Source organism: Dendrobates tinctorius, unplaced genomic scaffold (assembly GCF_039654945.1).
Source record: "Dendrobates tinctorius isolate UK_male_01 unplaced genomic scaffold, ASM3965494v1 ptg000150l, whole genome shotgun sequence".
NCBI classification, from domain to species: Eukaryota; Metazoa; Chordata; class Amphibia; order Anura; family Dendrobatidae; genus Dendrobates; species Dendrobates tinctorius.
Genome location: NW_027361817.1, coordinates 1,785,520 through 1,800,940, shown reverse-complemented (window position 1 = coordinate 1,800,940; position 15,421 = coordinate 1,785,520). Strand labels below are relative to the sequence as shown.

At 39.9% G+C, this 15,421-nt stretch overlaps 1 protein-coding gene across 2 annotated transcripts in view; it reads left to right on the top strand.

The window, feature by feature from the left end:
- CARD11 (caspase recruitment domain family member 11) overlaps positions 1-15,421 on the top strand; it is a 171,864-nt gene that overhangs the window by 110,341 nt on the left and 46,102 nt on the right. For both annotated transcript variants that reach the window (XM_073546655.1, XM_073546656.1), the window contains exons 10-16: positions 3,222-3,270; positions 4,426-4,535; positions 8,940-9,043; positions 9,138-9,175; positions 10,993-11,125; positions 11,408-11,609; positions 13,989-14,115. In XM_073546655.1, coding sequence (XP_073402756.1) covers positions 3,222-3,270; positions 4,426-4,535; positions 8,940-9,043; positions 9,138-9,175; positions 10,993-11,125; positions 11,408-11,609; positions 13,989-14,115 — 763 coding nt within the window. The remainder of the gene's footprint in view (positions 1-3,221; positions 3,271-4,425; positions 4,536-8,939; positions 9,044-9,137; positions 9,176-10,992; positions 11,126-11,407; positions 11,610-13,988; positions 14,116-15,421) is intronic.

Here is a 15,421-nt window from a genome sequence, read left to right as displayed (position 1 = left end):
TGGGGTTGGGCGGAGAGGGAAATTGTTTATTTAGGTCTGCGGTTTTCTAGAAACCTTGGTTCTCTGATTTCCACTAACCTAGATTCCCTAATTGCCTCCATTTCTAAAGGCCTTAATTTTTACGCGGACAAAGAATTATCCTGGTGGGGAAAATGTCTAGTAGCCAAATCAATATTCCTTCCCAAAATCCTTTATGTTTTCAGATCCCTTCCCCTGCTTGTTTCCACTTCTTATTTAACTAGTCTGCAGACACGCCTTAATTTATTTGGGGAAATAAAAAGGCCCGTATTGCTTCGAATCAGTTATACAAACATAAGTTACGTGGAGGTATGGGACTGCCTAACATCTCAGCTTATTATTACTCTAATCTTATTAAGCAAAGTCTATGTTGGTGGTCAACTGGACATATACCGTCATATACCCCTCCTTGTTCTCTTATTTTGAATCTATTGACATCTAAGCATTTACAGTATCTCAGTCTAATCATCCAATTTTTATGGCTGCTATTGTGGCTTGGAGGAAGTTTTTTAAATTTAAGAGTGGTTTTTCTAGGATTCAACTCCTGTTGAGGCTTCATCTCTCTTTTCTGGCCTCTGTTTATTCATTAGATTTGCATTCTACTTGGGCTGACTGGGGTATTTCTAAATTAAATGACATCTTTGATGGTCATAAATTTGTATCTTTTTCTCATCTTAGGAATAGGTTTGGGTTCCCTCCTCTGCTTTTCTACACTTTACTATGTTGAAAGAATTTTTGACTCCACTGATGACTCGTTGCCCTCCGCTATCGGAGCCAGCGATCAATATTTTATGCAACTCAGGCCATAATATTTCTTGGTCCACTCGTTATAGCTACCATTGGTTCAACAACGATTCTGCATTTATAAAATCCACATATATGAAAAAATGGGAATGGGTTTTGAATTTTTCTGTTACCCCCGATGTTTGGGAACTGACCATGTCTCTAACCTATTCTGCTACCATGTCTATGGCTCTCCATGAGTCCTACTTTAAAATCATATCGAGATGGTACTATTCGCCATCTCGTCTAGCTTTTATCTACCCTTCCACCTCCCCTCTCTGTTGGAGGGATTGCGGGTATCATGGTAGCCTTTCCCATTTATTTTGGTTTTGTCCACGTCTTCGGCATTTTTGGGACGCCATCTCCTCTCTTATTTCTCATATTTTAAATCAATCAGATTTTTCACTGACTCCTCAGTTTGCCCTGCTCTCATTGGATGTAAGTCGTTTGAATGCTTCTGTTAGGAAATTGGTTATTCATTTACTTTTGGTTTCTAAAAATGAAATTGCGTTTTATTGGAAATCCACTCGAGTGCCCTCTTCACTCGATATTATTGCAAAGTTGACTTTACATAAGTCATATGAGCAAAAATTGGCGTTGCTGAATGGCTGTCTTCCTTCCTTTATAAAGAAATGGTCTCGCTGGCTGGAAACGTTTCCATGAGTTCTTCTTATTATTATTTATAGTCTGGTTGTGTTTTTTTATTTTTTCTTTCATGTGTCATGAATGCCTCATGATATTGCATTTATGTATGCTCTGTTATAAAATGTTAATAAAATTGTTTGGAAAAGAAATACAAACAGAAAGCTGCAGTGTACTAGAATAGAATGAGACTTGGGCAGAAGAATCGGCATTTCTTTTCATGGCACCTCTTATTCTCTATTGTTATTTCCATATTCATCACAAAGACTGTTGTATATACATCACATAAAAGATACTGAGACTGCTATATACATCACATAAAAGACACTGAGACTGCTGTCTACACATCACATAGGAGACACCGAGACTGCTGTGTACATCACATTGGATACACTGGGACTCTGCTGTATACATCAGGAGACACTGACACTGTTGATATACATCACATAGGAGTCACCAAAACTGCTGTATACATCACATAGGATTCACTGGGACTGGTATGCATATATCACATAGTATACACTAGGAATTCTGAAGATACATCACATAGGAGACACTGAGACTGCTGTATGTACATTACTTAGAATACACTGGGACTGGTGTATATACATCACATAGAAAATGCTGAGACTGTTATACATACATCACATACGAGACACTGGGAATGATGTACATATATCACATAGGAGACAATGAGACTGCTGAATACACATCACATAGGAGATATCCAAACTGCCGTATATACATCACATAGGATACACAGGGACTGCTACAGCTACCTAACATAGGAGACACTTAGACTACTGAATATGCATTACATAGATTACTCTGGGACTCCTGTATACACATTATGTAAAGTACACTGGGGCTGGTGTGCACATATTACATGCATAGACTCAGATTGTGTATACTCAATACATAAGATACACTGGGACTTGTATATACACAGGAAGAGGTTCTTAATGTATAATACTATATGCACCAAGTAATGCCAGGACCGTAGAATAAGATTTATAAAACTTTATATACTTTATGGAATAAGATGCTGTTATCAGTTATCAAAGGATACAAAGTTCACAGATTATAATGACCATTGATGGATCTTCCATGAATAGGTGGTGATATATTGTGGACTTGTTAAAGACTTGTCACCAAATTTCACATACAAAACAGCATGCAATATTAAAATGATCCATTTGACCTGATGAGACTGGTGTATTTACTTTGAAAATCAATGTGAGAATGGCATTTCATTCCATGAACATTTAAGGAATGAAATTATTCTTGAGTCCAAGTGTATGTAATCACCTCCAACCCAACCTGACTGACACCTGCATCTTGTACTGAGCAGTGTGAGATCTCAGCAGCAGGAGCTGTTAGTCAGGCTAGATGGGCGGAAGATGACGTAAACTTTGAGAAAGGATTATACATCAATTCTGACATGGACATTCACAGTAAATACCGCTTTCTCATCAGGACTAAGAGTCCTATTTAGCAATGTATGAAACATGAATTGTGAAATTTGGTGACAGCTCTACTTTAAGGTGTTAGGACTGAGGTTTACATTCTGCGCTACAACTTTCTAGATATTGATTCTGCAAATGTCTGTCTCAATAATTGCAATTATATAAACCTTTCTTATTGGTTGAGCAGATTACAAATTCACACTTTTGAGACATCATAGGTCAGTTCCTTGCATCACAGATCGCTTCCATGTTATTACATTCTTCTAAAGTGTATTTCACTTGGTGTAATGTATGTTTCACTTTGTTTTACAGATCTTAAGAGCAAAGTCTCCAATTTCTAATAAGCAGAATGAATTTCAAGGTTAGATATATGTCCTGGTCTTGTAGATGTTCTGCATGAAGACGTAAATGTACATTGCAAATTATACAAGGTGGGCCATTTATATGGATACACCTGGGTGGGCCATTTAAAAAGATGCAATACAAAATGGCTGACTTCAAAATGGCCACCATGGTCACCACGCATCTTGAAAAGTTTTCCCCCACCCATATACTAATGTGCCACAAACATCAAGTTGATATCACCAACTATTCCCATTTAATTTAGGTTTATCCATATAAATGGCCAACCCTGTATTTAATTAAAGGTGTCCCCCCATTCAGGACCATTATCTATTTGCTACAAAGAGTCCCTCCCTCTGTCTAAAGACACGCCCCCTTGTAAAGATCATAAAATTAGCACTAAGTAAGAATAGGAATAAAATAAAAGCTTAAACTTTCCACTTTTAACCTGGTAACAGGTCTTCTTTAAAGGGAATTTGTTACCCTTTTTTTTTTACTATCAGCTGCCGGCATTGACATCAGGGGCTTATCTACAGCATTCTATAATGCCGTAGATAAGCCCCCGATGTAACCTGAAAGATAAGAAAAACACGTTAGATTATACTCACCGGAGGGGGCGGTCCGGTCCGACACCTCCCATCTTCATACGTTACCGTCCTCTTCTCCCTTCCTGTAGTGGCTGCGGCGCAGGCACTCTGCTGTGCCCTGTTGAGGACAGAGCAGAATACTGCACTGCGCAGGCGCCAGATCTCTCCCAATGCCTGAGCAGAGCGCCTGCGACGGAGCCACTACAGGAAGGGAAGAAGAGGACGGCATCATATGAAGATGGGAGGCGTCAGACTAGACCGTGACACCCATTGGACCGTACCGTCCCCTCCGGTGAGTATAATCTAACGTGTTTTTCTTATCTTTCAGGTTACATCGGGGGCTTATCTAAGGCATTATAGAATGCTGTAGATAAGCCCCTGATGTCAATGCCGGCAGCTGATAGTCAAAAAAAAGGGTGACAGATTCCCTTGAAACAGCCTGGTGCTCATCCATATGCTGTAGCTGCCCTCCTCTGTTATTTCCTGATCAGATTATTTTATTCTGACTGGCTTTTCTAACTGTTCTGTGATTTTTAACTAACAATGTTTTATGGCAACTTAACTGAGATTTTCTTCATATTATGCAGCTGGTGAGGATCCAGATAATCGGCCAGACTACAAGAATGGTCAGATAGACACGGCATTCCATAGATCTGGTTCATTCAACAGCGCCCCCATCAATAGTTCTGTTCCCAAGGTATTACCACCTGATGCAGTTTTATTCTATATCTTTGTTTGTTTCTTATGAAAATCATTTTGGCGAAGATTAGAGAATAGTAAAAACAGCAATGGGTTTCATGATCAAAAAAAACAAACCTGTAATATGTACTTATCAATTAAACATTTAGGATTCCATATTTTTACTGCTTTTTAACACGTGACCACAGTTCTATTTATGTCCCTCCAAGTAACTTATTAAAGGGAAAGATATTTAGAACATAAACACCTATTTACTAACCTGAGAAATAGCCGAATAGCATCAAAGCATCCCTAGATGAGTAAAATGCAGATATCTAAATGTTATATCTAACAAGAGAGGATGGTATGTAATAAAAAAACAGGGCTCTATATAATTCAATATGTAAGGGACGGTGCTGTACATAGCAAGAGAGGGCACTGTATAATAAGGGACAGCAATATACATAATAAAGGAGACTATGTAATATTTATACATGTATGTGTGTGTGGATGTATATATATTTATTTACATATACGTAGCTTTGTCGCCATAAAAGGAGGGGGCTCAGATACACTTCTTGCACAGGTGCCTCAAGCTGTCAGTGTCCACCCCTGGGCTGCGCTGTGCCATGTGCCTTTAATTAAATGTGCGCGCTGCCTTCACTCTGTAACTTGCTCCTCCTAACTCCTCCTTTCTAGTCCTGCACTGCACCCGGCTGAACTCACTGGCTGGATTTGCATAAGGACGCCACGCCTCCTGGCTGACATAGCATTCCAGCCAGAGAGAGAAGTGTATGCTGGACCCGGCTGGAAGTAGTTTGCACATGTGAGGGCGGCTACCGACTGTTGGAGGCGGAGTGTAAGGAGCTGAGGCTGTGTGAATACGCAAAATGGTGAGCTGGGCCTGGTGGTGAATTTTTTTTTAGGGGGGGCCTATTCAGACTTTTGCTATGGGGCCCCATGATTTTTATGTACGTCCCTGCCCACCAGTAGCATTGATTTTGGATGCCCTTTCTTCAAATGCATTCAAATATTACCTGTCGCCACTTCACAAATTCCCAGCCGTCACTTTCTCCAAAAATTCAAAGCAGGCTCTTTCCCTACCTGACCCTAAAGAGGGACCTCCCTCACAAAAGCCAACACCACCACCTACATAAAGTACTTAAGTGCAGTACAATGTCCACGACTGATGAAGCCACTATAGGCGTTAGCCTTGATTTATGGCTATTACTTCATAAGTGTCAAGTATAGAGAAAAGGGAACTGTGCTACTGTACATAATGAAAGCATTCCTATTAAGATAGATATCCCAGATGTGATCACAGAAACTAGCCAGTAGGATAGATAATATATCTTTTATACAGTAAACAGTCATATCTCATATGAAGTTACGGGTAATATCCACATTTCATGAGCACCCCCTTAAACAAGATAGGCAATCAAAATGAGAAATATATTATATGTAGAATTATCCGTCATATCCACATTGGGCAAGTGGGATAAATAATAAAGCTGGTGTGGAATAGTCAGTGATGTCCACACTTAGTAAGCCCCCACCAATCCAAATGAGCTGGTCGGATGAGTAATACTGTACATCTTATGCGGTTATCAGTCATGTCCACATTTAGTGGACACCCCACTAAGCCATCGCTAACATCAGACATGGAAATAATCAAGTAAAATCTTGATAGATAAACAATAAGAACATACAAAAATGAATGACAAGTTGTTACTCATCTCAGGCTGAGTACCCCATCCCTACCAGCTTATTTGGGTTGGTGGGGGCTTACTAAGTGTGGACATCACTGACTATTCTACACTAGCTTTATTTTTTATCTCAGGTAGGGATAGCCTACGTGGAGCAGTGCGCCATTACAAATCCGCTAAGGTGCCAACCTCCACTGTTAGGAAGGAAAACTGAGGATTATTATCGGTCTGCCTTAGTTTTTGTGTTTTGACTATTAGTAACTTTGCTGTAAAATATCTGACCTTGATTACTCCACTGGCATCAGCAGGCCTTAAAGAGAGCCTGTCATCAGATCAAAATTGACCAGTTTTGCTCATATTTTATTCCCTCTGCTTCTGATAGTATTCAGTTTTTAAATCAGCCATGCGGTTCCAGTTATATGGGCCTTTTTAGTTAGTTCTAATTTTTATAGTCTTTACCAAGAGGGTGTGGCTCACAGGATAATAATGCAGAGTTGCCAAAAGACACACCCTCCTGGAAAAATTAGAAAATCATAAAAAGATCCATATCTCTGGAACTGTACGCTGGATTTCCAAAAATCAAAATAGGAAATACAAAGGGGATCAACAAAAATAAAATGAGAACCAGACCTGGACCTTTTTTTTTAACCCGGTGACAGATCCTCTTTAAGCTCATTTAAGAGCCTAGGAAGCTTACGCCAGCATAAGGTCTGTGATGAATCGCACAGGGGAAGGGGGTGTCGACTTCGCTCACCTTGGGGGAGGGGAGAGAAAAACCCAGCAGGGATCGGCTCTCTGGTGCCACCACTTGACCCAGGTCAGTCAGGGAACTGCACCGAGGGCAAATAGTCACCGAAAAGGCTTCCCTTATAGGTACGAGTTATTGAGGCGCTCCCAGTGTGGGGTATATATCACCAGTCCAGGCTGGGGATATATATGTAAACCTCCCGGCCATCACTGCTAGAGTTCCTCATTTACACAGTACGGTATTCTGCCACCAGTTCCTCATTTGAAATAAGCCCCGTCCGACAACAGGCTTACCTCATGTCAGAAACCACCCTGGGTAGCGTATAATTGACCAACGGAGCTTGCGGACATGGGTATTCGTGTATCGAGATAAAAGAGCAGCCCAAGATTAATTTTATATTTAATCGCCGAAAAGGCACACTTGAAATATACAGGTATATATTTACAAGAACAATATACAGGTATACAGTCACAAGTGTAGTACAAGGATAGGGTATAATAGGTTACAATTACAGTGCTATGTAGCATGTGACCACAGGGAGGCGCTGATGGATCACAAACCTTAGTTACAGGATTTCCTGGCTGCGCAGCTAACGTATCCTCCTGCCAGTAGAAAACTAAGTACCAAATGAGGGACTGCCTTATATCTCCTAGGCTGTTCCTGCACAGAGTTCACACCCTGGTGCTAATTGGTGGGGACCAAGCTCCAAAGTGCTTGTCTCTGGATTTTTAATTAAGGAAAATATTCAATTGCCTTTTATGGCCTGGGGGAATGCAAGGGTGGGAGCACATTCCAAGAGTTGACGGAGATGTCCTGAACCTATAATCCAAAATGGATTCTCCCTCATTCATCACAGGGTCCACTTCAAGATTCACCTGTTCTCCCGTGGACGAATCCAAGCCTATCAATGATATAGAAGAAAGATTTGTGCATGTTGGATTTCAGTATCCAAAATCCTTTATTCCTGCTGGAAATAAGCTGCTGTCAGACCCTTATCTCCTCTGCTTAATCAAAACAAAAGCAAAGCATGCATATATATTGTGAAATTAAAAATATGTTATTCTTATGTGTTTGGCCTGCTTTCGTAAAGGGGTCCTGAAATTTATCCTGAATATCAAAAAGTTTTAAAGCTTATTTTTCTTTTCAGGTAACGTTTTAGAATAAGTTATTATGTGTGCGTAGATTAGGAAGAGCAGAATTTCTGGCCATTAAATACAATGTATCCTGCATTTTTCACTAGTTTTACCCCCTTACTCTATTTCTAATTTTCAGTTGTCTCTGAGCTAGTTCGTGAAGACGAGATGCTATGTTTTCTATACACAGTACACAGTGACATAAGGGATTCTTGGTCTTCTGTCTCTATACAGCACATGTTCAGAAGAAAGTAGCAGAAGGGGTGTGGTTATTTTTGTGCACCTCTCTTCCATGCTACTTCTCACTTTAATAGGCCACAGTAGTCTGACTCCTGATTGAGTTGGCACTTTGGATTCTTGTCGTTTTTAACATTAAATGATCAGTTCAATGATCAGACGGCGGGAGATCATATATTGGAAATGAAGCATATTTTTCTGGTACTATATAATACTAACTTTCTTGTATTTGTTTAAACTATTGCTTTTAGGCGAAGTTGATGATCACGGGGCATTTAAAATATAAGTATAGTTGCAGTAATACAACATTTTAAGCCTACCTTTATAGGACTAAACAGAAAACCACTTACGTAGGGCTCACTTTGTCTTCTGTGAGAGTCATTACTAAATAAATGTTTTATGGACATGTATAGTTGAATGAAAAAACTAGTCCCCAATCAGCCACCTAATAGATGTCATTTACATTCAGAAGTTGAACCTGCTCTGCCACCAGGAATTTATAACTTGTCTTATTAAAAACAGAAATCACAAAATTCTTTACTTTAGCTATTTTACCATAGAATACTGAGTAAAAGTCGTAAATGTATCATTTGTTGCAGCACCCATTGAAAAACCGTAATTATAGTATCATGTCTACAACACCAGAACCCCCTGGAAATGACTCCATTGTAAGAAGAAGCAAAGAAGATGTACCTGCGTACAGGTCAGAAGACCAATCATGCCATCAGACAGTGAGAATCCATCTGTCATATACCTACAAAGAATAACTAATTTATATCTTGTTAATACTATTACAGCCCCGCTGATGAAGACGATGACAGCATAGAACTTGATGGTGAGTTTTGACATATGCACTATGTACTAGTGTACCCAGTAGATTGTAGCTGCGATCTCCAAGGAAAAAAATACCTAATCATAATACAACCTTAGCAAGTGCATTTTATGGGTTTCATCACCACATAGTTTATGTAAAAAAAGTTAATCTTTCAGAATGCATGTTAGCAGTATATATAAATATACTTAGTGCTCAGCATAAATGAGTACACCCCACCAGATTTGTCAGAAAACTTTGTTTCCTTTCAGAATCAACATCTTCTATGCGATACCATACTACAAAATACTCCCAAAAATGTGGGCCATTGATTGCAGACCAGATTTGAAATCCCCACTCCACCCTTAAAAACTAATTTCCCCCTCCATCTCCAAAAAGGCAATTTTCCTAACAAATGCATTCAAGAGCATGTTGCAGAAATGAGTATACCTCAATGAAAGTCTTAGGAGCAAAGCTAAAGTTTTCACTACAAAATTCTAAATAACAAGAATTCTTCAAGCCCAGGTAAGTGTAATTATCCACTGAATAGGTGTTCAGCAGACCGTTGACTATAAAAGGGTTAGTGAAGCAAACCCCTTCCCATTTCATGCTGTCTGTAATGACACCACATGGAAGAAAAACGTCACAAGACCTGAGAGAAAAAATCATTTCTTTACACAAGAAAGGTGAAGGCTACAAGAAGATCAGTTACGCTTTATTCATCAGTCAGAATACTGTGACAAAATGAGACAAAAATTTAACAAAGCTGGAACTGCAATGATCTTACAGAGACGTCCAGGCCAACCATGGTTGAAGAAAATCAACATGCAAATTTAGCTAAAGAAATAGAAAGCTGAACTGGGATGTTTCCTGAGACACTACATGGCATATACTGCAGAAGAATGGCATGCATGGGTGTTATCCATGAAGGAAGCATATCCTAATGCTTATGCACAAAAAAGCCCTCCTACAACTTTTCAGGACCCATGCTGAAAAATGTGAAGACTATTGGAACTCTATTCTCTGGAGTGATGAGACCAAGATAAATGTTTTTGGAACTGATTGCTTCAAAGCTCAAAGTAAAGAGTACTAACAAAAATACAGGGTGCCTACAGTAAATCATGGTGGTGGCAGTGCCCTTATGTGGGGCTACATGACTGCTGCTGGCGACGAGAAGCTGCTCTTGATTGATAGTATATTGAATTCAAAGATGCACTGCCCTATATTGAAAGAGAAGATGCGACCATCACTCTGTGCCCATGGGAGACGTGCACTTTTCTAATATGACAATGATCTCAGACACGCATCTAAAGTCACTGTTGAATTTTAGAAGAACAGGGTGACAGTGATACAGTGGTCAAATGTGTTTCCTGATCTGAACCCAATAGAACACCTATGAGGAATTCTGAACAAATAAGTTGTCCATCACTCTCCATACAGCATCCAGGCTCTAAAACAGGTTCTTCTTGAAGAATGAACAAGATAAATGCTGAAATGTGTTGCCAACTTGTTCATACTATACCTAGACAACTCGGTGTTGTCCTTAAAAATCAAAGTCATACTAAATACTAGATGTAGCTTTTAATGTGGTGTGTATTCATTTAGCATCAACTAATTTGAGTAAACCCAGATTTTGTAATGCACGTTATGTCACTAACCCTACTTTCGTGTCATGGGTTAAAAAATGGTCAGTGAGATATTGATTAAAATCCTATTTTCAAAAGGGGGTGTACTCATTTATGTTGAGCACTGTGTATGTATGTATGTGTGTATGTTTATGTTAACAACTTTTTTTTCCGTTTTTTGCTTCTTAATTATTGTGTTTTTATGTACTTGCTCAGATGAATTTCACGATCACTTCTCCTGTGGACCTCCATCTATTCATTCATCATCATCTTCACACCAGTCAGAAAGTCTGGACATCTATGACCTTGAACAAGTTAATTCAATTTTTAGAAAATTTTCTCTGGAAAGGTAACATCAGAACCTATACATGTGTGACGGATGCCACTTCTTTCAGCTACTGTATGTGATGTTTGCTTTCTTCAGAGGCTTTAGTAAGTAAATTGTTTTGGGGTAGGTTGGGATTTTGCTAAATCAGATCTTATGACTTGTCTTGTTATAAGTGTTTATACTGTAAGTGTATATAAGTCTATATATACAGCAAGTAATATTTCAGATAGGAGAGGGTCTTTTTAAGTTCCCACTACTTTCCCCTTTATCTAAAGTCTTCTACAAATGTTTCTCTTGTTGCAGACCCTTTCGACCATCTGTAACTTCAACAGGACGAAACAGGTCCCCAAATCACCAGGTGAACTACGCAACAGTAGATGGAGATAATCTCATGATGGAAATCTCAATAATTGGTGGTAATGAAAGAGGTATTTTTATCAGCTCGGTAAAGCCAGGATCAGGCGCAGAAAAGGCTCTTCTAAAAGAGGGACAGCAGCTTCTAATGGTGAGTTCAGCAAATAGCTTACTTTACGTAACTGTAGAATTTAAAAGGGATCTATGTAGAGGAAATTAAAGAACCAAATAACTAAAGACCATGTCAGTATAAATAAAATCCTCAATACATTTAATTAGAATTACAATGGCCATCACCTTGTTTCACTGAGAGAAACCTGTCCTAGAATGTTGGTACAGACGCCTGTGAGCATGTGCAGCAGGAGGCGCGCCATCCTCATATGTGCTCCACTAATACTAGTGGGGATACCAGAGGGGCTGAGGTAAGAAAAGGCTGCTCACCCCTCTGTGTGCCCTATCAGAATAACAATATCAGTATCTCCAGGTCCCGGCAGCGGAGCGTCCTACTGCACATGCTCACAGCCGTCTGTCCTGACTCTCTAGGACAGATTTCTCTCAAGTGTAACAAGGTGGCGACCATTTCAATTCTCTAGACAAAGCTATTGTGATTTGCTAATTAAGTGTATTTAGGAATTTGTTTCTGCTGACATTTCCTTTAGTTATTTATTTTTCTATTCCCCAAGAACCCCTTTAATATAAGACGTGAAGACCGTACATCGTGTTGGGTGTAATATCAAATGAGCTCCAAGATCAGAGCAGAATGTGGATCACTTGTTACTTAGGTATAATGTTTTAAAACACAAACAATTCAATATCAAATGTTTTATTTGAATTTTATTATTAAGCCTGGCATCCATATTTTAAGTGAATCGTCCCCATTTTTATATCTTTATATGTTTGGCAGTCTATGCCGATTAATTTTTCGCATTTCTTCATTGCTGGCAGAGACTTGTTTTTGATGTATTTCTGATACAGAATTCTATTTAAGATGTAGTATGCTGCGCCCACCCCAGGATGGAGCGGGGTACTGTTATATGTACAGTAGCACTTAGTGATTAATAAGGACTCGTCATCAGACCAAAAGTGGCCAGTTTCTATTCTTAATTTATGGCTTTTGAGCAATTTTTTTTTAACTCCACCATATGGTTACAGAGATATGGTCATTTTCACTTGGCACTAATTTTTACTATCTTTTTGAAGGGGGTGTAGCTCATAGTGTAATAATGCAGCCTAAAGAAAGGAATCCAGCGCATCACACCCACTACCCCCATTGTAAAGGTCTTAAAAATCAGCACTAAATAAAAAGAGAAACATATGATGGATTTAAAAATAATGTTAAAATGAACACTGGAGCAGCGGGAATAAAATATGTACAAAAACTGGATACCTTGGACCTAGTAACAGGTCCTGTGTAATGGGAACTTGTAAGGTCAGATAATGCTATTAAACTGCAGATATAGGGTTAATCTGCAAATTAATAGCATTATTCGAAAGTTGCCTGGCTGTCTTACTGAAAGTGTGGACCCGGGGAAAATGAATCGGTGTGGCTATAGTCACTGGTCACAGAACTGAGAGCAATGGTTGCAAGCACGCCCGGCACTTGTCTGATAGGCGCAGGGCCGGCCCGAGAGATTACGGCGCCCTAGGCGAAACTATTTTGTTGCGCCCCTACTATTCTTGGCAGTAGATGAAAACTTGGGATATAAATTTAGGAGCAAAATAAACCACTACAAGAATGATTAATTAACTCTCTCCTAACTCTTTAATCTTCTGAGAAGTTGCATAGGACAAATATATACAAAGTAATCAATAACACAAAACAAAAACGACCATAGGTAATTAAAATTTTTGTTTCCTTGCCTTTTTTTTTTAAAAGGATGACACTAAGTCACCGAGATTAATTTGTTTAGCAACTTCAGATTCTATCGAAATTGTTGCCAACCCAACCAACCTCTCTTGCGTCATATTTGCCCTTAAATATGTACACTTTTCTTTCCATCCCTAAAACTTTTTGCCTTTTGAAAAGATTTTTTATAATTTTTTCTATTTTTTCTCTGGCGCCCCCTTTGGGTCGGCGCCCTAGGCGGCCGCCTAGTTCGTCTATACGTTCGGGCCGGCCCTGGATAGGCAGCTATGCACAGAGCAGGGCACCGCGGTCCACGGGCTGTCAGTCCGTGTAGGCGCATGCTTGTAGACACCGCTCTCAGTTCTGTGAGCAGTGACTCACATCGATGTGCCTGCATGACTGAAAGCCGGCGGCTCCCTGCAGGAATAATGTTACTGTAGTCATGGCCGGTGTGAATCAGTAGGGCCATTAGAGCGTTATACATGTCAGTGGATCAGTAAAGTGTAGGCGCCCCGCTCCACTGAGGCATGAAGCAGTAGGCTGCGATACAGAGAAGATTGCACTAATAATCTGCACATTTCCCGGCAGATCTGACAGAAGTCTATGCTGTAAAAAAAGGAAGTGAGAGGTTTTAGAGAAATGAAATTGTTATCTGATCCCAAATTATTATCTTTATTCTTGCAGCTCGATGGCTGTATTAAAGGAAGAAAACAATTCGTTCCCATGGATGTGTGCACTAAAGAAGAAGCTCACTGGACTATACAGAGATGTAAAGGACCTGTTACTGTGCACTATAAAGTTAACGATGAAGGTAAAGAAAAGTTCACACAATTTCTGTCTCTTCTTTATCATTACATTATAAGAACATGTACAAATAACCACTGATTAAACCACTCATACATTTCTCTTGTAAACTCTTAATTGAGCAAGTAGCAATGCAAGATTGACAATCGTCAGACATCTCCGGCAGAGCTTATCAGAGCTGTTAAGAAAAAGATCCGATGTTTAAATTATACTGCTTTTACTCTAAAAAAAAATATATATCTTCCGAGAATCAGAAGATCCCCGTACACATTATATGACTGGTTTGTCCACCCCAAAAAAATCTTCATGTTCTACCAGCATTAACCAGTTGTGTATTGCCAGCTTTAACCCCTTCACAATCTTTGACATACTTGTACATCAAAAGCGCTGTCCCTTCCTGTGATGTAGGCTCGCACACTGAGCCACATCTTTCCCCGCACATGACGGCCGATTTATTCAGCCATCATGTGCCTCTAACAGCTGTGGGTGTAAATTCGCAAGGTCATGAAGGGGTTGAAGAGGTATTCCCATCTCCAAGATCCTATCCCAATATGTAGTAGATTTAATAATAATATTAACAAATACTTCCAATTAGAAATGTAGTATAGTTCTTCTGATTTGCTACTTCGCTTTTCCAATGCAGGGGATTGCAGTAGCTTAGGTATGCATGGTTGCAACCACTCACAACTAACTAACTGTCTCTATATTTGTGGTAACCATGGATACCTAAGCTACTATAATGCCCTGCACATGGTAAGAGACTAGAGATGGGCGGACACCTGTATGTTCGGGTTCGGCGGGTTCGGCTGAACAGTTACAAAAAGTTCAGGTTCGGTACCAGAACTGTACCTGAACTCGGACCCCATTCATTTGAATGGGGGGCCCGAACAACCATTGTTTGCCACGCTGTCATGTGCATGGCAGCGTGGCAAACACCGCTTCTGGTTGGCTGTGAAATCATCCCTGCCGGTCAGAGAGCCACGGTTCCCACGCTGTCAAAAGACAGCAGGAGAGCGCAGCTGTGATTGGAGGTATAAAGTTTACCTCCAGTCACTGGTGTCAACTGATGGAACTAGTGATCCAATCATCCGACACCTGCAGCCGCTAATAACAGTGAGAGCAGGAGTGCGCTGTAAATAAATAATGTAAAAAAAATCGGCATGGGTTCCCCTGTATTTTTGCTAACCAGCCAGGTAGAACTCACAGCGGGGGACTGCAACCCTCAGCTGTCAGCTTCAGCAAGGCTGGTTATCAAGAATAGATGGGTTCCCACGCTTTTTTTTTACTTAATTAAATGATTACAATGATTTCTT